The 25,288-nt window shown below is 39.8% G+C and overlaps 1 protein-coding gene across 1 annotated transcript; it reads left to right on the top strand.

The window, feature by feature from the left end:
* The first annotated feature begins 2,401 nt into the window (after positions 1-2,401).
* On the top strand, positions 2,402-25,037 carry LOC145979566 (uncharacterized). The gene is made up of 2 exons (XM_083112538.1): positions 2,402-2,810; positions 24,003-25,037. The coding sequence occupies exons 1-2, from the start codon at positions 2,404-2,406 to the stop codon at positions 24,838-24,840; spliced, it is 1,245 nt and encodes a 414-aa protein (XP_082968664.1). The 5' UTR covers positions 2,402-2,403; the 3' UTR covers positions 24,841-25,037.
* Positions 25,038-25,288: the final 251 nt, after the last annotated feature.

The following is a 25,288-nucleotide window of genomic DNA, read 5'->3' as shown; positions in this document are numbered from 1 at the left end:
ATTGTCTATTATTTTATAAGCATTTCCTATAGAATTCCTATATGCACCAAAAATTTTCTATATAATTTAATTTCTATATGCAACAAAATTTCTCCAGATGCTGTGTACTTATAAATGTAAGCAAATATAAAGCAAAATACAGCATTTTCTACGACACTATAAAACTGCCAGAAAATGAAAAAAATTGTATGGTTTATGAACTTTTTCTCTGTATTTATATTGTGGAAATCTGTTATGGTGAAATAATGTACCTCTTGTTACTATAGCCTGAAGGCTAAATGCACGTGATTGTAACACCCACATTTGATGCCGATTGTAATTTTATATTTTACTCTTTGAATTTTCATGTGTTCTTGTGTGTGTAGAATGAAATTTGCTAAAAATAAGTTGTGAAATTGAATATTCATAATAATTAACGAATTATATATTGAACTGAAAAATACGAGGTTCAAAAGCAAAAGTCATGATGATAAACATGCTATTGCCTTACATATTGACGAATAAGTGAAGACTACTTTAAATGACATTCATAAGCCATTATTGAGAGAAGTCATGAGATTGTTACGTGTTAAACACAGCACAGAGGAAGACTTAGGTCCCAGCTGCAACTCACCCACCAAAAGAAATTTGGCATTTGTGGACTTGCATCCCCAGCCTCCTGTGAATGATCTTCCCTCCTATCGTGACACCAACTACTTCCTGCATAAAAATCATCATACTTACACCATTGCCACAAAACACCATCCTTGCTATTGTCGAGCACCAACGTACCTCATTCGTATGGCCTCCAGCCGTCCTCCGTGGTTGAGTAGTTAGCATGCTGCGCTATGACACCAAGGATCCCAGATTTGAATCCCAGACTGGGCATGGATGTACTTTGTGTGTGTCCCGCCATCAATTTCAATGTATCATCATTCATTGCCATTGTCAAGATTAGCCAAATGTGGCAGAAAAGGGAAGTAAACGAAAACCAAATCAATCAATCAAAGCCTCCTCCATGGAGTTCTACCTCAACAACCTCCCCAATGGCATAGTGGTATTGTCGCTACCTTGTAATCAACAAGAGGTCTCAGGTTCGATACCCGGTGGAGACACATAGTGGTTCAGATCCCACTTTAAACTGCAGGTCCAGTGTCGATTAGCCTTACTGCATAAAGTGGACTTAAACACAACTCAATCAATCACTCAAAATCTCAACAACAGACTGAAACCTCCACAACCCTGATCCACCTAGCCCAAACCCACCTTTTCCTCATGTGCAACAACTTTATCTTTGAAAACCAACATTAACTGTAGATCTGAGGCACGGCCATGGGTACTGGAATGGCCCCGTCCTGCCAACCTCTTCTTGGACAAACTTGAACAAGAGTTCCTGGAGATCTAACACCTAAAACCTCTCCTATGGCTTCGTTTTATAGACAACATCTTCATGCTCTGGACACATGGAGAATCATCTCGATCCACTTTCCTGAACCTATTCTACCAACCAAATTGCCTGCTTGCATATACACATTGAGGAAGGTCATTTGAAAACACCCATACACGTCAAATCCATCAAGCACATGCAATGCCTACATTTCTCCAGCACCCACCCATTCCACACTAAGAATGCCATCCCATTCTCTCTAGCTCTCAGGGGACAACACCTGAACATGACCCACCTCCCGACAGAACTACAACCTCCGCTTACACCAACCCTGGTCAACTGTGGATATCATTCCACCCTGGTCTCCAAGCAAATATCCCAAACTGGCCTATACACTCCCACTAAGAAACCTGCCACCAACTCCCCTGTACATGTCACCCAATATAACATCCATCTAAACAAAATCATGCACACCCTATGCTCCCTGTTCCATTCTTCACATGAATCCTGAAACAAGGTACATCTTTCTGAAAAAGGCCAGAGTTGTTTTTAAATGCCCTCTCCTGATCCACAACACCCCTTCACCCCTAAACCAATATCCACCCACTCACAAATGTAAGCATCCAAGGTGCAAAACCTGCCTCATTTCCATCACTTTTCATACCCTTTAGATTCGTACTACTGGTAAATTTGCCCTTCATGCCAAACCTTCTCTATGTCCTCACTTGCCACTGTGAGGACATAGAGGAATCATCCACAACACTGAACCTCAGGATCAACAACTGCTGCTCCTCCACCCACAACCTGGACTTCACCTTTGCCATCCATACCAATATCACAATATCCTTTGTGGGAAGCGATCCTCCTCTCCTTATCCCAATCTGCCTACATATATTGTTTTTTAGTTTGAGTTCGAGTTGGTGTTTTAAGTCCACTTTACACATATATTGTATTTTGTCTTCTATTTGAGCACCATCTGATGGTTGTGTGTAAAATGTCTTTTCAGATTTTGAAGTGCCTCACCCTCATTAACAGAGATGGAGTTTCATGATCTCTCTTTGTCCAACTTACTGAGGGTAGAACCTGAGTTCATAAGTTGTTCAATCAAGAGTGAACCAAATGAAGAGTCAACTGAAAACACTTGGCAGCCAGCATCCTCATCATCATCATCAGTTATTAAATCTGAACCCAATGAGGAACAAATGAAAGTAGAAGAGGCAGGGGATGTAGCTGCTAGCTCATTTCACGTATACTTGAACTCGGGTTCTGGGATGAATGAATTTTTACAGGAGGATAGTAATGATTTGGATACGAGTGATGATATTGCACAGTTTGGTGCTGGTGCATTTGAAAGTGTTGAGAGTGATAATGTTAATGTAGAACCTGAAGGTGTGAAGAGTGAACTCACAGTTGAACATGCAGATCCATCTGCAGAGACAGAAAGGTGAGTGCATGAAGTATTTTCAAATTTATGAAACCAAGTACCACAATACTTTGATCATAGTTCCCCAAAAGTTCCTTGAATATTTTCTTATTTTCAGAATTGCTGCATTTATATGGGCAGATGCATGAATTTTTGCAAATAGCAATTAAACAATGAAGCATTGGTTGATTTGCTTTATTTTACTTTGCTTTTGTGCCACTTTTAGCTAATTTGTGAAGATGGGAATGAGTGATGATGTGCTGAAATTGATGTATAGACACTTACAAACATCCATGCCAAATGAACACAGATATGTGCAATTTTCAACCTAACCATCTCTGATTTTCATGAAATCTGGGGAGGCATCCAGGAGGAATTTGGAAAAGATCATATATGTTCTACATGTTGAGCGTCACATAATTTGAATTAAGAACATGTATGTAGGAGTCGAATAAATAGAAATCATGCAAATTACCAATCTATATCTATGGACTACACTTCTAAACTCAATAGTGAAATTAATTTTGATTGAGACGTTAGAATCACTGGTTTCAAATTTTAAGATGAAGAGAAAAATTGGACAGACTATCACTTCACTTCAGAAACCCAAAACCACAAAAGAGGAACAGACTCCACATTACATTGCTACAACACATCTCTGTTGAATGAAAACAACAGAGGTTGACCTCCATGGTGGAATGGTTGTCAGAGAATGATACAATGCCAGGGGTCTCAGGTTCAAATCCCTGACTGAAAATTGGTGTTCTTTGTCATCAATTTCATCCTATCGTCTTGTGACAGAAATGAACCTCGAAGGATTCGGGGATCAGACCTGGAGCCTTTTAGATTAAAGATATTATTCTATTGGGGGTTAGCGGTAGCTCGTAAGCTCTCGCTTGGCTGCATCTGCATACTGCAGGAGGTACCTGAATGCACTTAAATTTACATAACACTTTATAGAATGGCAACTCTCTAGATTTGGGTTACAATGACCTTAAGCCTGCATTGGCAAAGGATGGCATTGAAAGTATATTACCTGTCTCTCTCTTTGGAAGCGTGGACCGAAGAGTTTCTAAAATAACTGTCACTCGCTTGCTGAAGTTCAGTTCGCCTCTTAAAATCTCACACAGCTTCGCTGCACTCCTCTCTCCAAAACTCAAAACCCCCTTCTTCTTACTCCAGAACCACTCTCCTCTTCTCTCCCAAAACTCAAGACCAACTCTCCTCGCTTGGCCTCTCTCACCAGATCCAACTCCCTTCCTCCTAATCAAAACTCCTCCCCTTTTTCTCTCTCATCAATTTTCCTCTGCAAATATTGGCGAATGCTTTTCGCTGAGCTGGTGCTGAAGTTAACACTTTCCTATACTTCCTGTCAGGCTGCCTAGCTACACGTAACTCGAAAATGAAAATGAGGGATACGTGACGGTATCCAGCTGGGCGAAAAAAATTCCTTTGAATTTTTAAAACGTTGAGACAAGTTGCAGGTACAGTGCCGGTTATGCCAATGCAGTCCCTTAGAAGGTCTATTTATTTAATGAAGAAAAATAAAAATACATTTCACATCAGTGAAAATGAACACTACAGACTAACTCTAAAACTAAAGGGAAGGAGAAAAAAAAATGCAGTCAAAATTAGATTTGGTTGACAGGTGTCAAGTCGTAATCTAATTTGGACTATCGAATATCAAAACAAAAGCTCTGTGGGAGCAAACTAAAATTAAAAGCCGAGATGGCAATCAAAAATGAGAAGTCCAATGCCATATTTCGTTTGTCTCTAGCATGAATGAAATGAACGCGTGCGTACTACAATGTTTATGCTGAGCACGCATACATTGGCTTCCAAGAAATGTTTATCAACACGAGCTAAGCGGTAATGTCGGCTCGGGTCAGAGAACTATGTTTGATACGTCAGACACACACACCACTGAACTCGGCCAATCCTCCCACGAGAGGAGTTGCTATTCACTTGTCTGCTGAACTGACGTCAGAATGGCCAAAGCCATAAGTTGTGGCTCCACCCACTAAGCATGTGGGGGAGGGGGGTTAACACCAAAACATTAGGGATATGGGAGCAACAGCTCACGACACAATAAATTGCAAGGCAATTTGCACTAATATAAGAGGATCCTGGTGAATGTATATTGTATCGAAGCACACGCAAGTTTCTCCGTCCATTGAATCTCTCTGAGAGAATAATATATGTATAGAAGATATAAGTACCATCTTCCAATAAAAATGAGAGAAAAAAAAAGATTGTTGAAAATATATCATATTATAGTGAATAATGCTATAGTGCATTACGTATTAAAATACCAAAATTGTCCAACACCGTCCATTAAATATGAGTAGATATAATCATCCAGAGGAGAATGCTGTTCACCGGACTAGGGAACCTAGTCTCGTAAAGTCTGCCATGCTGTAGAAGTAACAGCTAAAGTAGGTGTGCTTGTCGGGTTGCATATGCCTGCACTCGAAGATGGTAACACACTTGTGGTGGGGACCGTACATGAAAGAAAAGCTGGTCTTGCTGCGTACGGGCGTCTGAATGATAAACAAATCGAAGGATACTGAAGATGGGGTAAAAGGTGTCATGTTTTCTTCTGGCCACTTGAAACTTGTAGGCTGGGACACATGACGGGAAAAGTTTTCATCCGTTGCATCACTTTGAGCTGGAATGTAGTTCTGACTGGAGTTCCAGCGAAAATATAGACAGTACTTTTGCGAGAAGTGGCCGTGTATCCGCTGCATCTTGAGGGCCGGAGCGTAGAAATGGGAGAAAACTGTAGGTGTGCTCTGGTGGCTGGCACAAATCCCATCGGCCGACGGTCGCTGTGCAGTCCTGAGTTCGAGGAGGTAATGCGAAGTACTCGGCGGGTTTATGTATGCCGGGTGAAAACTGAAATTGTTGACTCCATGAACTGAGAGGCGATGGTAAATGGAGCTGCTCTCTGAAGGTCGCCGGCGCGTAGAATTCCAATGTTGAAGGCGTCTCAGGAAATCTCTGCTATGCGATGTAGGCGTCATGGAGATACGAGACATTATTAGGTGAGGATAGGAATGAGGTGGCCAATGAAAAAAAAAGGAACAGGGAAAGGTTTCAAAATACAGTCTGTAAAATCACAATAACCCAGAGTATGCCATTCAAATAAAGGTACAAAATCACTAAAAATGGGGCCTAATGTTAAATAAAATATAATAACTAATAATAAAAAGCAATAAAGAATGTAAATCAATTTTAAATAACTGATATGCTAAAGATGTGAAGGTTCACGATGTGAGACATTATTTTACCATTTCGGGGGTGTAAACGTGGTGAGAATATTGATTGAAGGCTAACAAAATTGCAATGATTGTCCGTAAATCTACAGAGGTTTGGGAAAGCAAAATAGATATGCGAATCGGAACAAAATTTGGAATATAGCCGTGATTGTTAGAAATGTGGTTGTCGGAAGGGTAATTGCAGTGACGTAATAAGTGAAAGTTAAATTCTTATGTACTAGTTGAAGAACGACACTTCATGTAATAATGATATAAGGCATAGCCGGTAAGTGCAAAATTCCAGACGACCAGAAGGAATATGGCGATTGAGTATTTTGAGAAAACGATCTCATGTAACGGGATTTCTGTGGCCAAAGATTGATTTAATTTCAGTAAAGCTAAGTTCATATCAGTCCAATCCGGAAGGATGATGTCAGAAAAATTGAGAGACAAATTAAAAGGTAGATTAACATCTGTCAGTTTGACTGTCGTGTCCAGCGATTGGCGAGTGTGAATTATTTCATCAGCAAAAATAAGTTGATCGAAGTCATTGTAATGCAAAAACACAGAATTTCCTTCCAATACAGACACCGTGGTTTGACTATTGACATTGCCATGAAGAATTTGAGACAGTTTAAATTGTCCTTTACCAGAGATCAGAACACCATTCCGTGTTCGAATTCGTTGTAGCTCGGGGCCAGTATGAGATTTTATTTCCATTGCACAGGAAGTTGTAGTTATGGTAAACCAAATTCTGAAGACAAATAACGTTTTCCTGGATTGACAATTCGGCGTGTCTACATATATATAAAAATGAAATGAACTGACAACTACTGTCCACAATTTCCACTACACGAGGAGAGCCGTTATGCTGGATTGTATAAGTCAGTTCGGGTACTTTAACTCGTGACCATTTGTCCTGTCGAAGGGTGCCAAGATTGATTGCTCTGAACACTGGAGAAATTGAATTTAATGATAGATAAGGAGTTTCCATTAATAAATGGAAGGAACGTGAAGTCATATCGTAATTAATAAGATATACGTTGGACAAAGTGTAGAACAAACCAACGTCTGTCGTATACAGAGTGTTTTTGAAATCAGGATGTAAATTTATAAAAGTGCGCAGCCAATGGGGAGATATCATATGATATGATAGTTTATTGGTTGCTATTTCGGCTATGAGAAAATCTACACGCTCAAAAATTCCAGCTGTTTGGAGAAGGGACAAAATATGACGCTCCGCTGTGTACAAATCGCAGAACCTGGCCATTAAATTTTTCTGCAAATCCAAAATTGAACGTTTAAGGATCAATAAAATGTTGTTAACTATACCAAAGGTACGCAGTTCATCTTGTTTCATACGTGTGAGTTCTGCAGAGATCTCATGTTGATTTTCGGCGAGTGTTTGTACCGAGGACTGAAGGTGATGGATAGAGAAAGTATTATAAATTGACATACCCGCGCTAAATAGGTTCAGTAAATTTAGGATTAAGGAACGTTTATTCCTAGGCTGAGCGTCAGATGAAATGTTTGGAGTTAAACTACAATGGGGTCTCGTGTCGCCGACTACAAAACGGCAAGGAAAATAATTGGAAATTTCAAGTAAATAAGTGTCAATTTTTGCGTGGGCTTGAGCGGCAATTTGAGACCCATGAGGGCAGTCGGCGGGGTCTTTGATGTCAATGTTCACATCTAGATGCACATTAAGCGTGGTATATATGTTGCGGTGAGTATGGATCAGTAGACTTTGTTTTTCATAGTGCAAGCCAAGTGATTGAATAAACATCGAATCGCGCTCATCTGACGTCGTTAAGGGCAAGGTTGGGGGAATGGTGAGGGATAGAAGGAATATAATCCAACCGAAGTAAGGCATCCTCGCTTCGTGTCTGAAACAAAGGAGAATGAGACTCATCAGGAAATTTGCAAAATTGATGCGGTTGCTAGGTGTAAATTGCATTTCACATGACCAAGAGATGGGGGCGTGGAAAAAAAAAATGAAACAAACAAAAAAAATCAATCAAAGATTTCAACCAAGGCTAATTAAGCCAAAACGGGCTGTTGTGGGGAATCCACAACGGTCCGGACGGTATGCCCCTGACTCGAGAGTCATTGGGACACGGTCAACCCCCGGTATCAATTCGCGTACTGTCGCAATATGCGTCGTGATGTGCGTTGCAATTAGCCAAAGGTAATAAAACACACGACGGTTTAAGAAATTGATTAAATTTACAGTTACGTCGTCTCTTAATAATGTCATTTGAATTTGTAAATGTAAATGAACCTAAATCTGCCCGTGGACATTTGAGTAATTCTACGAATGTTTAATTTACGGACGAAGGCATTGGAACAGGCCAGCCATCATTAAGAGTACTGAAATGGTGATGAAGTATAATCGCCAACTAGTAAATAAAATTTCGACCGCAGCTTCGATGCGAGTGATGGCTTGAAGTGCAAAAAATTGTGGCGTCAGGATAATTCTCGTAAATATTCTGGGGTGGGGAAATTCTAAAAGCTAAGCATGCTGGAACATGGTTCGATCTTGTCCGGCTGCGAGAGCAATACAGTCGCCGCTAGGCAACAGATTATGCGAAGTCAGGAAAAGGTAACAAGAGATGTATTGTTCTGCTCAGAGTCGGTTCCTTGGAAAAGGAGCGGGGTTAGCTATTGCGCATTGTCATATTGCAATCCTGTCATTGTATCAATTTTCACCTTCGGCCGGAACTGTCCAAGGTTACTGGGTGTATGGGAACGCTGAATCGCAGCCGTCAGAGTTAGCTGGAATTAACTAACGCTAGTAAAACGGAATGGAGGAAATTAACTTGCAAGAAATGTGAGTTATTGCGTTCTTGCGGTTCTCCGCTGGGTACTAGGAGGGGGGGGGGGTTTGAGAGAGAGAAAAAAAATTGTAAGGAAAAGAGAAACGTGACGACGCTTGCAAAAATGTGTACCTAACCGTGCACCAAGAACTATAGTGCAAATGTGGGGTGTAGACATAATGGAAACTATAAATTTATCACAATGAAAAAAAAAATATAAACAATTTATATTGGCACGTAAATCAATTATAAATCATCATACATATCGTGATGGACAAAAGCAATGGGTTGATCCTGAGCTAGGATATTAACAGAAATTGGTATTAAATAAGGCTCAGTAACACCTTCATCCATTACGTCAGGTAACTGTCTGTCAGGAGCACAGGTGGGAGGAGCAGGGTGCTGTCTACACTCAATCTGAACAAATGGTATTGGAGAAGGGTTTAGTGGTACTATCCCCTGGGTGTTTGTTTCTAGTTCCATGCAAACATTATCATAAACATGATTCATTTCTGAGTTAACTTCGCTAGCTATGTCATGTAGTACCACAATGTCTTGTACTTGAAGCTTCTTTGTTGCAGGCTTAGAGCGATAAAAACGAGAACAGAGTAAAATAATTACTAAAATAAAACATATAACAAAGGTCGCAATGACCAAACTGGTACAGATTACATACGGGAATTGGAACGCTTCTGAAAATATCTCTGTAAATGATAACGCCTGAACTGATGGGAAATTAATATATAATACTATAAGTACTCCCAAACTATTCATAGTAGGATGGTTGCAATCCATTCTTGACCACTTAGTACACTAAATTATCGTTAATTAGGCGTGCTATGAGCTCTATATATATATTTTCAAAAGATACCGTAGCTGTTCGTTTCCTATTCGGTTCTTAAATATAAGTAATCCTATTCTGTTTTTGCACTATAAAATTTATTATTAGAGGCGGGTAAAAGGAAAAAAGTTGGGAAGATGTAAATCCGATGATCTGGAAATAAAAAAATCGACGCTAATAAATATGTGAATGTATTGTTCAGCCATGAAAATTCTCTAACACTAAAATTACAGTGGAACATCTTATGTTCATATTTCATTATTTATATGTGCTTAGCACATTTATTTGAAAAATATAACTAAAGTCTTCTGGAGACCTGCATCTTATGCCATTTCGTCGATAACGAAAGGTACTTTCACCAGTTAATTGGGATCCCTGGGTAACTGGAGAAAGGATAATCAAAAGGCGCATTAAAATATATTTCGTACGTATCACTACTATTATAGTATTGTGTAGTTACTAAATAAACTCCTGGTGTCTATGCGCAGTACAGAAAATATATATATCGGTGTTGTTGAAAGTCAATGTTGCTTTCATCTGACGATGTAATTTAGTGTGTATGACTGAATATTTCACTTAGTGACAACCGTTTGGTTAGTAACAATTGATTATTCACACATAAAATTTATTAACAAATGAAAAGGTATAGAAATGTTACTCGTATTTTATCTTTAAGTGAAAAGGATGTTGTAAAACCTGTATGACTAGATAACGCGCGTACATGCATTGTTTTTAATCTTCGATTTGCTCCCCTTCTTCCGTTATGGGCAGATCTTCGTCGCCATCTCCATCTGAAGGTGGGTGATAAATCTTCAAGCGTTGGACAGCAATTTCATCGATGACGGTTTTACCCCGCTTGTTCGTGAATTCCACCTTGTATGTGTTGGGATTTATTTTTTCTAAAATTGTAGCAGGACCGCGGAAAATATTACTGAAACATCGCGCCCCGCCAATGCGGTTTGTAGGATCAAATATCAAGACCTGGTCTCCTTGATTGAAGTTCACAGACTTATGCCGTTTGTCGTAGTATTTCTTCGTCTCCTTGAATCGTTTCTGTAGGCATTCGGCGGCTGATAAACGTGCTTTTTCCAGGATGCGTATCTTCGTCTCGTTGGACGGGTGGTCACACGGTGTTGCGTGGAGAGCCGCTTCCGCCGGAGTCCGGGGTTCAAAGCCGTGAAGTAGGAAAAATGGTGAACTCTTCAAATTCTCATTCCTGCTAATATTACAGGAAAAAATAGCAGGTTGCAAGTAATCGCTCCAGTTACAGTGTGAGCTCGAGACAAATCTCTTGAGAATCTGTTGCAAAGTGCCATGTGATTTTTCAATAATCCCGATTCTATTGTGGAATTGAGCGGGCGCAAACTTAAGCTGTATCCCCATTCTAGAGTTTAATTCCTGGAATACTTTGGATGTGAATCCTGTTCCCCTGTCCGTAGTGATCTCTAGCGGACAACCAAATTTAAGTATTACTTCCTCGTAAATAAAATCAGCAGCGGTCGCAGCTGAAACGTCGGATACCGCCTTGCCAATGAGAAAACGGGTCGCAAAATCTGAGCACGCTAAAATATACTTGTGGCGTAACATGCCACTCGCAGGATAGGGGCCGCTAAAATCGACCGCAATTCTCTCAAAAGGTTTTTGTGGGGGAAGGTTAAAAGCTCGCCATTTGGGAATCCGACAGGCCTCTTATGCTGCTGACAAACAATACATTCCCTGACAATTTTCTGTATGAGATTCTTCATGAAAGGGAAATAAAATCTAGAAAGAGCATTATGATACGTCTTGGTAAAGCCGAAGTGAGCTCCACCTATAGGAGAACAATGAATCGATTCGACAACCGATTTTTGCAAGGACCGGGGTATACATAGTAGTTTCCGAGATCCACCCGCCATTTTATGTTGCCTATATAGCAAATTATTTTCCAGTGTGTAGGAGCACGCTTGTCTCTGAAGGGTTGGCGAAATGTCCACATTTTCGTCTTCTGGGCTTTCCAAAACTTTAATAATATCACCAAAAAATGAATCTGCACGCTGGTGTGAGGCGACGTCCACAGTGGTGTCCTGCAATAAAAACATGCGTGGTTCTGGCAACTCTGGCTCGTTGTCGGCAGGCAAATTGCCACACTCTCTGCTAAGTGAATCTGCTATATTTTGAGTAGATCTACAGTGTGATACAGTATAATTGTACTCTTCGAGAATGGAAGACCACCTTAAAAGTTTAGCAGAAAGATGACGTGATGTGCGAATATAGGTAATAGCTCGGTTGTCTGTAAATAAATCGAACTCCCTGCCAAGTAAGTAGAATCTAAAGCTTTTAAAAGCATATAGAATTGCAGTAAGTTCCAATTCAATTATTCCTAGCTTCTTTTCATGTTCTTTTAACGTGCGACTACAATATGCGATAGGTTGAAATTCATTCTGGGCGTTAGGCTGCATTAAAACGCCAGAAATCGCCTTTGTGCTTGCATCGGTATAAAGACGCGTTTCCTTGCCGGGGCTGTATGGTAACAGAACCGGGGCTGTAATCAGTGCATGTTTTAACTTCTCGAAGGCTGCTTGTTACTCGTCAGTCCATACGAATTTCTTGTTTTTACCGATCAATCTTTGTAGTGGTTCAGCTATTTCTGAAAAGGATTTGATGAATTTTCGGACATAAGAACAAAGTCCTAAAAAACGTCGGACCTGCTTTGTAGTAGTTGGAACTTTATAGTTGGTGATGGAGTCAATTATTTTGTCAGACACGGAAAAGCCATGCTTTCCGATTTTGTGCCCAAGTGCCATAATTTGAAAATATGCAAAATGACATTTGTGTGGGGCCAGGCGTAATCCTGCAGCAATCAGGCATTGAAATAGCCGTTCAAGTGTTGTTAACATATCTGAAAATTTGTCGGAATAGCAGAAGAGATCATCCATGTAGGATGAAAAATGATCGTTATTTAAGCCAGAGCAAGCCAATTGAAGGCAGCGGGTTAACGCTGCTGGAGATGTAATATGGCCTTGTACAGCATACTGCATTTCATAGTGACCTTTCCCAGGAATTGTGAATGCTGTGTACTGTTTTGAATTCTCCGATAATGGTATTTGAAAAAATCCGCTGCGGAGATCACACGAAGTATAGTACCGCTTGCCACCCATGTTGTAGAGCGTTTCCTGGAGATTATTTATCGAAAGCGCGTCAAAGACAGTACGTGAATTGAGAAATCTCATATCTTGGAGTAATCTGTAATCACCATCTTTTTTACGAACTAAAAATACAGGAGAATTGAAGGGTGAGGTGCTCGGACGAATTACGCCTTGCCGTAACAAAGTATCAACTTGATCATAAAGTTGCGCACGAAGATGAATCGGTACTTGATAAGGTGGCAAATGAAAATCTGAATCATCCTTTAGCCTGATTTTGTGCTCATAATTTGTCGCTTTACCCATATCATCCTCGGACCACGAAAAAACCTGTTTATATTTGTGCAGTAATTGTAGCAATTGTTCTTTCTCTTCAGGTTGCAGTTCGGGATTAATGTCAAGTGTAGTGACGTCGGGATGCACGCCACTGGGTTGTTGTGATTCTGCTGTGATATTAACCTGTGCATTTTTAGTACTTTCTCCAAAACTTTCTTTCTGAACATAGATTTCACTTAAACTTTCCCTACTTGCGTCCGTGCACTGGCTAGAACTGTCACGAGTGCAAAGAGGATGCCAAAGTTCGGCCTGTCCTAGTCTTGTCCCCTTTTTAATAATAATGTTATGCATAAGTGGATTAGTTACCCAAATCAGGGGTGAATCCGAGTTGAGAAGAGCCCGGGGGATTAGTAAGCCGGATTTAATCTGAAATTGTTGATCTGGTTCTAAAATATTCCTAGCCTTATCGTGAGTATTAACTAATTTCACGGGAATGCATAAGTGAGATCTAGGTTTTACTCTAATCTTTTTAGGTGCCACAAATTCTGGTCGTAAAAGGTGTTGTAGCATATTTGAAACTTTCACGGACACAGCAAAAGGTTTACCACTTTCCCTCTGGATACGGTTTCTGGGGGGAGTACCAAAACGTGTTAAAACAAGTTTATTGGACTCAAAATCAAGATTTGCCTTGTGACTCTTTAAGAAATCATTCCCCAATATAATGCCATGCGAAAATTTTGGAATGTATCTGAATGGGTGTCTGAAAGAATGTCCATTAAAAGAAAAGGTCAAAATTACAATTTCATTGATTTGGAGTTGCCCATTAGTGACGCCTTGAACTATTGTATTAATTTTAAATCTAGGGGTATGGGCGGGCGCTGGTATATCTCCTATAACGCTAATTTGAGATCCGCTATCCAAAAGGAACTTGTGCTGTGTACCACAAACTTTACCATTTACATAAATTAAGTCAGCATTTTGAAAGGTGGAAACTGTCAATGTACGACCTACAACATTTGCTGGGCATATGTTTCCTTTATGCACAGTCCCTAGTCGTTTAAATTGTCTCTATTCTGAAAACGGACAGACGAATCATGATTGGGATAATTGCAAATATCACATCTCTGCCCCTCACGGCGGTCACCGGTCGAACCCCGGTCGCCCCGATCACCGGTCGTGCCCCGGCCCCGCGAAAAATTACGCGAAGAATGAAAGCGCGAATTTCCATTACGCCACTGGCCGCGATTGGGAGTCTGATAATATCTGTTCCGACGATAACCATTTTGTTGGAAATTATCATTACCACGGCCAAAATAACCTCTGTTATTTCTATAGTTACCTCTATAGGATTGACCTTCATAATTATTATAACGTGGGAAGTTATTTCGGGTGTCTTGTGTATGCCTGTCCTGCTTATTCTGGGCGTTCACCATTTCATCCATCTTAAGAGATAAACTCTTTAATTGAGCTTCGAGACCTGTCTCCTGAGACGAAGGTCCCGGGGTCGAAGGTCCTGGGTTTGAAGGTACAACGTTGTGTACTCTCAAAGAATCCAGTTCAGCCTGCATGGCGGTGACACGCTTCTCGAGGTCGGGATGGGCCTGAGAACGTGGTGTTTCACAAGGTCTCGCCGGCGTGTTGTGAAAGGGGAGCTGTTGCGCACATGGCAGTTTCAATTCATTCACAGGATAGAACAATGAACCTTTCTGAGCTTCTGACATCAACTCCTGGATTTTTCTCTGTTTAATCAAAAACTGAATTTTTTCGAATTGCTTCAAATCTCGCAAGAGCTCAGGGACCGAAGCATATTCCTTCTTATAAGTTTCGCGAATGTATTCAGGTTGAAGACCCAAACACAAATGTTTTATTTGTTTACTGATGGGCATGTTCGGATCCATTTTACATAAGAGAAGCTACTTATCTCTTATGTAATCCGACACTGATTCGTCGTCTCGATGTAGCCTATGCTTAATGCGCTCTTCTAATTGCAGTTTGTCTATGGATCCGGTAAACTCTTCAATCATTTTAGATTTAAAGAGATCATACGTAATGGCCTGATTTCCCATAGTTTGTACCCATGCTTGGTGCCATCTTAAGGCTGGCCCATGTAAAAGAGCCGGCAAAACTTGTAGTTTTTTCGGGGTATCCCAATCATTAAGTAGAGCTAAACTCTCCACTCTATCAAAAATTTATTTGCATCTTCTCCGGCCGTGCCTTGGAACTGTAAGCCGTCCAACAAGAACGGGTTGATAAAACCTGTGCATGCCATAGTTCTGGGCGGGACTCGAACTGGGGTGCTAACAGGCAAAAGTCTAGCCCGGCTACGGGTAAATACAGGGCTACGCCTTATTGGGGTGGAGGACGCAGATGGTTGAGTATTTACAAAACTGGATTCTCCGCCAACCACATTCTCTGCCAAAGCTTGGATTCTATCAAGGGTTGCATCTAATTCGTCACAATAATCTAAACTGAACATTCCACATCATTAACTATCACGACGTCGCTGTCAAAAATGAAATAATTTGCCGTGGTCACCAATATAAATTTAGAACAATGAATGCAATTTGTGAGAACATTAAGTGGCGCTAAGAGTGCAAAACACTAAGAAGTGAAATGTGAGAAAAATTAAGTTCCAGTTAGTAAAATGGGTTGCTGTTAAAGTGTGCGCCTAGTTTTCCACATTATCATCACTCTCTTGGGTTGGCAAAGAAATGCCAGTTGCATTTATTGCAAGATGAAATAAATAAAGGCTGATACCACCATTACGTGGAAAATTAACGGTCTATTCTCATCGCATTTCCGGAAAGGAAATGGATGAGAGGCCCAAATCGCACCTCTACCACGTCTTGTGACAGAAATGAACCTCGAAGGATTCGGGGATCAGACCTGGAGCCTTTTAGATTAAAGATATTATTCTATTGGGGGTTAGCGGTAGCTCGTAAGCTCTCCTCGCTTGGCCTCTCTCACCAGATCCAACTCCCTTCCTCCTAATCAAAACTCCTCCCCTTTTTCTCTCTCATCAATTTTCCTCTGCAAATATTGGCGAATGCTTTTCGCTGAGCTGGTGCTGAAGTTAACACTTTCCTATACTTCCTGTCAGGCTGCCTAGCTACACGTAACTCGAAAATGAAAATGAGGGATACGTGACGCTATCATCACTCATCTTCACAATTAGCCAAAAGTGAAAGAAAAGTGAAGTAAAATGAACCAAATCAATCAATCAAAAACAACAGTTTGTGTTCATATGTAAGAAAACATTCATAAGCCAACCATATTTTACGCTTAAAGTCATGGAGGCTTGAAATTCACGCTTCATTGTTTGCTGGCACTTGTGGCGGAGTGGTTAGCACATTGCCCTATGATGCTAGTAGTCCCAACGTACAAGTTGCATCGTAGTATTTGAACACAATCTCTGCTCTGCTAAACGAAAATTCTTTACTTCATTTCAGAAAGATTCTATTTTAGGTATACTCGACATGCTCTTCTGTAGGTTATAAGAAGTTGCGGTAGGTAGTATGTCTTGCTTATTGATAGGAAAAGGGTGGCAGATGAGGTTATAGGATATGGAACCTGGGAATCCTTGATTACAAGGCCATGGGGAAGGCACATTTCTATATTTGAATTTCCACATAAAGCAAAAGAAAACGAAGAAATCTTGCTACATATTTAAACACACTTAATCAAATGTATCCTTGATGATACAGGTTCTTCTTGAACTATGTCTGTAAATGAATATCATAGTATTAAACTTCTTTATATTTGTATTTAGCATAAAATATTTGTATTCTGCCTTTCAATTGTATATCATGTTATTTGACTCAGTGTCAACTAAACTTGATCATGGAACAAGATCTCGTGTATTTTGACCACCTGTAGTGGAGGTGCCCTTCCAGCCGGCACGGGGACTGCCTTTATGGCAGTGACCCTCTATTTACGCTTTTACCTATGAAGGAACTCGTGGTCAAACAACCAATTAGGACTACTGCTTGGGCAAGAAGCGACAACCTTAAAAATCCCCCCTCCCTAAAGCAGCCAGCAGGGAAACGGATTTTGTCAAAATAACCGTTCTGTGCTGTTAATGGGCACTGGTTGGTACGGCAGCTTCATTATGGTGTAATGCTTCTCAACCGTTGTGAGACAACAGCATGATAAATTCATTTTATAAATGCCAATACCTTGCTCAAAAAATTCTAATTTCTTTAATAATATTGCTCACCCTTGAATGTGTGCAGTATAGTAAATGTCTCGCACTTAATCGACATGTAGTAGTGGGTGATGATTTTATGCACACACTGACTTAACGTCAGTGATCAAATGATCAAATTATTGTTTGAAACGGTTTAATATGGTGCAACAATGAGAGTTATTTTTCAAAATTAAACACACGCCCAAGAATTTAATTTAATTCTACTTGTATATTTCAGTGGTACCGGGTGGTCAGAAAGTCAGCAACACATACTTACTTCGTTTATGATTTCACAGACTTTAAAGTTCTCCTTAAGTGAAACTGAAATTCTAAATTGCATTCATAGATGTCCCTATATAAGATCCGGTACAGGATCTTCGAAAAATAGATGGGTAATATTACTTTTTTTAAAAAAAATTTGAAATACAGTAATTTTAGTAATTCCGTTTCCACACACAATCAAAATTTGTAAGTCATCTGCACTGTGTTACTCCAAACAGTGCATCTCCCGCTAGCGGATGGTGGTCGCATGAAAACCTGTTTGAATTAATTTTTTGTAGAAAATTGTTTGGATTGAGGTTTGGGTTTTCAGGTGACATAAGGGTCGGACACCTTTCCTAAGATGGCAGACAATCGTAATACTGTATACCCTTGAAATTAAGCATCAATAAATAATTGAATATGACATATGTCTAGGCTTTGCTGCTTTGTTGCACTTTGCTGCAAGAATTGCGGAAGTGCGTTCCGTTGAGTCGATCCAAAGTATTGGTGCAGCATAAAATAATGAATAAAATATTACTGATATTGCAAGTGGAGTACTGCTGCACTGCAGTTTTTTTTTATCATTTCGTCAAGCTTTTATCTTCATATGATTGATTTGCTTTATTTACTTCACTTTTGTGCCACTTTTGGCTAATTTGCAAAGATGGGGATTAGTGATGATATGATGAAATTGATGAAGGGACATTCAGAAACATCCATCACAGGCTGAGATTTGAACCCGAGACCCATTGGTATCTTAGCACGATGTGCTAGCCACTCTGCCATGGGGGTTGGCTCATCTTTATATGAACGTTGTCTCCTTCAATACCCAGTGGAGGTACATAGTGGTTCAGATCCCACTTTAAACTGTTAAGTCCCATCCCGATTAGCCTACCTCTTAATAAAGTGGACTTACCAGGTATGCCGGTTAATAATTCTTAATTTCGTCGCTGGATGGCGCTGGAAGCAAGGGTTGGTGCTCAGTCTCAACTGTTACGTCAGTGTGTTGCCAGGACAGTACCTGTCAAAATGCCGTGGATGTGCAACCGAGTGCGAGTGATCGTGATATTGTGTTTGTGAGGGTAACATGTTGACCTTCAAACCAAATAAGGAGCATGTGCGGCACGTCCTACTTTTCTTGTTCAATTAAAAGAAAAATGCGACTGAAAGCCATCGTATCCTTGTGGAAACGTACTGTGACAATGTTATCATCAGGAAAATTAACAACAAATTAGATAGGAATGTTTATGAGGCAGCCTATATATGCACAGATAATTGGAATAAACTCAATAGGGATGACGGAAACTTGGAAGACGGCTGGATAAACTTTTTTAAAAAATGGGATAAAGCCACCGGGAATAGAGCCGAGATGGGCTTCCATGTTACCCCCGAGGTTAGGAAAGCCGCCGAGGTGGAAGTGGAATTCACCTTGGACTGGTGACTCACAAGCCCCAGTTGGGGAAAGGCCGGAGAGGAGGAGTTTTCCTTCTCCAAGCACGAGCTGACACCGTACATTCGCCTACCCCGAGCACCGATCGGCAGTTTGCCTTCAAGAACTTTGGTCGTTCTTTTGTTTTAATAGAGTATTGCGTGGTTTTAAGTATGTATATTTTACATCATCTTTTTAGTAAGTGTTCTTTCCTATACCTTTTGACCTACATCCTCAACCAACACTTTCTCGAAAAAGCACCATGTCAGGTGTCTGAAAACATCGCATTAACCTGAAGAAGGAGGTAGTATAACCTTCGAAATGTTGTTTGACCAATCTCATGCTCACACATGTAAGTTACTGATTTTTAATATTTTAACCTTTAGTTGATACTCATCACACACAGCGAAAGGCTTCAGAGACACCATTTCTTCACTTGGCTGGGAATTCTTGCCCCACCCGCCATATTCACCAGACTTAGCCCCTTCGGACTACCACTTGTTTTCATCGATGTCTCACTCACTTTCCCAGCAACACTTCAACAATTACGAAGATGTCGAACAATGGCTTGCTGACTGGATCACCTCAAAATGTGAATGATTTTTCTGGAAGGGCATCCACAAGTTGACGGACAGATGGGCACAATGTATAGCTAGCGAGGGTGCATATTTTGAATAAAGCATTTGTTACCTTTCTCCCCAGATACACTTGTTTTCTTTCGGATCCATTAAGAATTATTAACCGGCGCACCTGGTAAAGAGACTGAAAACAACTCAACTCAGCTTTATATGAACGTCATTTTCCCAGTATTATTTTATGTCGCACATTTAAACAGATATATTGAGTGCAACGATGTTCGATAAGGATGATTTGAATAAAGTTGATGAGAGATCCAGTCTTCGGTGTATACAATAATAACGCACCTGCTGTGTACATCGATTTCATAAAAGAGAAACAGAGAGAGGTGTGTACCAGGGCACGAAAATCATATTTTAAAAAAATGCGCATTGAAGCCTTCACGCCAACTAACATTTTAAAATATATTTCGAGCAAAGACATATAAATTGTGTATATCTCGCAAAATTCACTTAATCATCGTGTCAAGTAGTGGTGTTGGTTTCAACATTTAAGGTGTTGCTATACATTCCACCTGAAATAATGCTTTTATATTTTGGTCTGTTTCACAGCTGCAACTCTTGTAATGAGCAAGGAGTTTTGGGCTAATTAAGAAAGACGGAAGGACTAAAAACATTAATACATTTTCAATTAATATAGTGAGTGAAAGGTAAAATTATAAAATGCTATTCATAGAGGATTCTGTTGAACTGTATTTGATTGTTTGAATTGTTGTTTTAAGTCCACTTTATGCACAGTAAGGCTAATTGGGACTGGACCTACAGTTTTTAGAGTGGTATCCGACCCACTATGCCTCCACCGGGTATTGAACCTGGGACCCCTTGATTACAAGGCAACAATGCTACCATTGCACCATCAGGGAGGCCCTGTTGAACTGGATAATTAAAATAAAATATTGGGCAGTCTTTTCCTTCCTTTCAAGTTCATGCAACTTTTTATTGTTCCCTTTTTCCTTTAAATACCTTTTTCACTGTGCTGACATAAACCCCAAACAATCCGCAGTGCACTTGACACTGATTTATGTCGTGATATGAGCCCATTCGTTTCTCCTGGTCGAAATATGTCTTGGCACTAACTATCATTTCTTTTACACCACTATGATATTACCATCTTGCCATTTTCGTGCAACAAAAAAGTCACTTCACAGAACCGCTATCACTCAATACTGTGTGTACGAACAAACATGCGAACTTGTGAGAAGCCGACTGCCTGGATAGAATGCACATACCAATTATTATGGATATGTTGGAGTTCAGGCAATAATTCATGGCAAGAACGTTAACACTGAAATGACAAAAGAATATCGATACCTCTACAATATCTCTACAATGCTTCCCTTTGTGTAACACGTTGATTCGGCTCATTTCCCATGTCAAAGCTGCTTGCAGACGGAGTTTAAAGGGCAAGCAGTGATGCTTCACAACAAAGCTCACTTCCTCAACATGCCTTCTTAACAACGATGTGAATTGCACGGGAACTGGTTGCCAAGAAAAGCAATTCTCTCTCTTGTTTTCCATTCGCACAGTGTGCAAGAATGAGATATGGACATTTTATTTTTATTCCACGGCCATGATTTTGAAATGCATTTGATGACCATAGGGCTGACCATTACCGAGATTGCAACATCATAATTAATTATTAATTGTGGCTGTTCCACAGATGATAGTACCATTATATTTTTCTGAGATATTTCGACTATAATAGAAATAGGTGGTGTTGTTTGAATCTATTTGGCATTAGGCATGAATGTTTAATTACATTGAGAAAAACCTAGAAATAACTGTACCAAAATATTTAAGACATGGGGAGGTTGGTTGTGTTAACGGCCCAGAGCTCGGCCAACGGAGAAGGATGCATAAGTTCCTAATACGTTGGTCTTCGATCACAAGCCAATGCATGCAAAAATTATTTTGACAAGAAGAAATCAGAACACTGAAACATGTTATGAGATAGTATTTAATGGGCTGCAGTTGAAATACTTACAATGCCTCGCCTCCCTTCTCCACACGCCTTGCAGACAAAATACAATCACTTATGGCACTGGATCAAAACAAGTTAGCAGCGGAGGCCGCTGATAGCCAGCATTGCTCACAAACACTAGTCTTTACGTACGCACCATTTCTTAATAAGCTAAAAAGTCTGATTGAAAACTGAGTTTAACGCTAAGAGTCCAAACTTTGTCAAAGTGAGGAGGAAATATTTTCCACCCCGATATGTAAAGGTGCTGATGCGAGAGTGTTGTCAAGTGAGGAGGAAATATTTTCCTCTCCGATATGTAAAGGTGCTGATGCGAGAGTCTTTCTTGAAGTTCTTCCTTCACACTTGATTTCCCGAGTACGCTGCTCCGGGGAGGAATTGTCCCTCTTCTCTATTGGTCATTGCACTTTTAACTCCTCCCACACGTGGTGATGTTTACACTGAGGGGGATGAGAGAAGGGATGATAGCCTTGCACGGATCAACAATAGAATCTTGTTCGTAGGTTAATTTGGAGGGCGAAGAAGTATCTGGCTCTAATTAAATTTAAGTCTCTAATAACTTCACAGTGAGCACTTTCCTTTTGACACTTGGTATACTGATGTGTTTTCTCGCTGTCTTAACTTTCACGGTGGAGAGATATATTTTCGAGCGAGGTCGGGGGTCAAGATTCCGTACTATTTACCATTGTCACTGCACTGTCAATTAGCCAGACTGACCGGCGCACTTGCGTAAGTAATGTCGTCTGCTGAGTGTGTTATGTGTAGAACTATTGTTTTGATTCTGAGCCTGGGCAGCTTCTTACTCCCTTGAGAACAGAGGATCGTTGTTCAGGACGAGGGGAGAGTCTCGGGGGTTTTAAATTTTAAAATGCCTGAAGTTCCGTGATTAGCTGCATCTCTAAATTTCAACCATCAAGCCGAATGTGAATTGATGGTGACGTGAGCCGAATGTGGACTGGATGGATATCAAAGTTTATTGCGGGAACACACTGACTTCTTTCCTCGAAGTAGGTGCGGTGATCTAATATATATCCAGGGCTTCATGGGAAAGAATGCTGGTTTGTTTGAGACGGCTGTCCTTTTCTCAGAGAGCAGAAAAATTAGATCTTGGGGGAGCGTGGGGAAAGACCGATGGTAATGATAAAAGATAATTGGTACATCGGTCATACGACATGAACAAGCTTCAATCACAAAAAAAATGTTTACGATTGTTTTACACAAAGCTAAACACAATTAAATTTGACTTATGTAAAACACACACGGAAAAACTACACTTTTACGAACATTTCTGTCTGAATAGAAAAATAAAGTTAAAATAACTTTGTCTTGCTATTGTCTAAAAGCAGACACTATACCTTTCCAATGAGGTATATTTGACTTTTTCCTCCCATGGAGCACAATTTTACAAGCATGCAAACCATGGGCTCAATATTTTTGTCACGGATAGTAAATAGCCTACTAGTAAATTGTGGGATATTGTGTGTCATCCGAATTAAGAGATATCGTCTCGCTATTGTTAATGCTGTCCTCCCATCTGCAACAGGTTATTGATTACCAGTGCTAATTTAGCACCAATATATATAATAACAAAACAGAACCTGATGTCCTCAACTATATGTTTCACCGAAACCCTGTTTAGCTCAAATGAATTGACTGGAGCTTTATTTTACCTGTGGAAATCGAAAAACCAAAGTTTCATTTTATGTCATCATTTAAATCGATCAGTGCATTTGATTTGAGACCGAATGACTGCCTACCCTTGTGACGGAGTGATTAACAGAATACACTATGACACCAGGAGCCCTAGGTTTAAGTCTCGGCCTGGGCATGTAAGTTCATTGTAAGCATCCCTTCAATTTCATATCATATCTCATCCTCATCTTTGTGATTAGCTAAAGTGGTAGGAAAGCAAAGAAAATTAAGCCAAATCAATCAATCCATCAAGCAGTCAAAACACGGAATGAAGATCTGCCACCTAGCCTGTCATTGATCAAGATTTATGTGGAAGTAAGCATGATAGGTATTTTTGTAAAGCTGTCGCATTTCTTCTTTGTTTTTGCCATTAATAACTGCCAAATATGTAGCAGTCATCAACAAGAAATTCTGACATGCACATCAAAAACTTAATAAAATTTCAAACAGCAAATATGAAGTAATCGCACTACACTAAAGAGCACCTTGTCTGTTGGGAAAACATGGCAGGTTTTTCATGGTACTTGAACTTTCTTTTAGTGCTTCACAAATAGTATTTCTGCATGAAGATAGTATTTTGTTTTTCGTGATTGTAGCATTTGGAAATCTCGAATAACTGTGGCATCGTTACTAGTTGGTAAAATGTATTGAGAATATGGCAGACATTTTTGTGTACTATCCTGTCATAAATTGTCTTTAATAACACATCTTTCTTTTCAGGTTATCACTGGAATACACATTGGCATTTGCACACAAGAAGTATCTTAGAAGACATTCCAGAATTCATATTGGAGAAAAGCCTTTTGTGTGTACAACGTGTAACAAATCATTTGCTCACAAGGAAGTTCTTAGTGAACATTCAAAAATTCATACTGACGAGAATCCATATGAATGTTCAACCTGTGACAAATCATTTCAACAGAAGGAAGTTCTAAGAAGACACACAAGAATTCACATTGGAGAGAACCCATATTTTTGTTCAGTGTGTAACAAAGCATTTCCACAGAAAGAAGATCTAATAAGACACACAAGAATTCATACTGGAGAGAAGCCATATGTATGTTCAGAGTGTAACAAGGCATTTACACAGAAGGAAGATCTAAGAAGACACATAAGAATTCATACTGGGGAGAAGCCACATGCATGTTCAGAGTGTAACAAAGCATTTGCACTGAAGGAAGATCTAAGAAGACATACAAGAATTCATACTGGGGAGAAGCCATATGTATGTCCAGCATGTAACAAAGTATTTGCACAAAGACAGGATCTAAGAAGACATTCAAGAATTCATACAGGAGAGAAACCCTATGTGTGTTCAACGTGTTACAAATCATTTGCATACAAGCATCTTCTTAGGGGCCATTTAAGAATTCATACTGGAGAGAAGTCTCATGTATGTCCAGTGTGTAGCAGAGCATTTGCACACATCCATAATCTTAAAAGACATTCAAGGATTCATACTGGAGAGAAACCCTTTGTGTGTTCAATATGCAGCAGGTCATTTAGAGAGTTGGCACATCTAAAAAAACATTCAAAAATTCATAGTATAAATTCATAACCCTGTATGTGTTAAACATACAATGCCAAGAAGATCTTAGACGACATTGAGGAATTCATACAGTATACAACCCCTACTTCTATTCACAATTTAACAGACCATTTCGAAATATAATGGTATGCTTGGTGTTTTTTGCATAACTGGCCCAGAGGCAAAGACAACCAAGCACCCTTGTTACAAATTGTATATGCAGGGATTGTGGTATCGATCGTATAAACATATAGTTTTCCCACAATTGTATCAAGAAAGAAACCACAGTTTGTAGCACTAGCCAAAGGCTAAGTTATTATTTATATTCGTATAATTGGAAAACCATTTTGAAAATACAACAATGATGATTTATTTTGCCCTTTTTCAAGAGAACAATGTTGAACACCTCCAATCTAGAAGATTAGCACATTAGCATGTTTTATCTTTTGTAATAATACATTTGTTACTTATTTTGTAT

The sequence above is a fragment of the Lepisma saccharinum genome, chromosome 26 (assembly GCF_977018435.1).
Source record: "Lepisma saccharinum chromosome 26, izLepSacc3.1, whole genome shotgun sequence".
Taxonomy (NCBI): domain Eukaryota; kingdom Metazoa; phylum Arthropoda; class Insecta; order Zygentoma; family Lepismatidae; genus Lepisma; species Lepisma saccharinum.
The sequence above is the reverse complement of the archived record's forward strand: the minus strand, read 5'-3'. Positions and strand labels throughout refer to the sequence as shown.

What these genes read in the sequence shown, in the direction of transcription:
- LOC145979566 (XM_083112538.1), top strand. Translation starts at nt 2,404, where the DNA reads ATGGAGTTTCATGATCTCTCTTTGTCCAACTTACTGAGGGTAGAACCT. An exon ending in CCATCTGCAGAGACAGAAAG is followed by an intron (nt 2,811 to 24,002) that starts GTGAGTGCATGA and finishes CTTTCTTTTCAG; the next exon opens with GTTATCACTGGAATACACAT.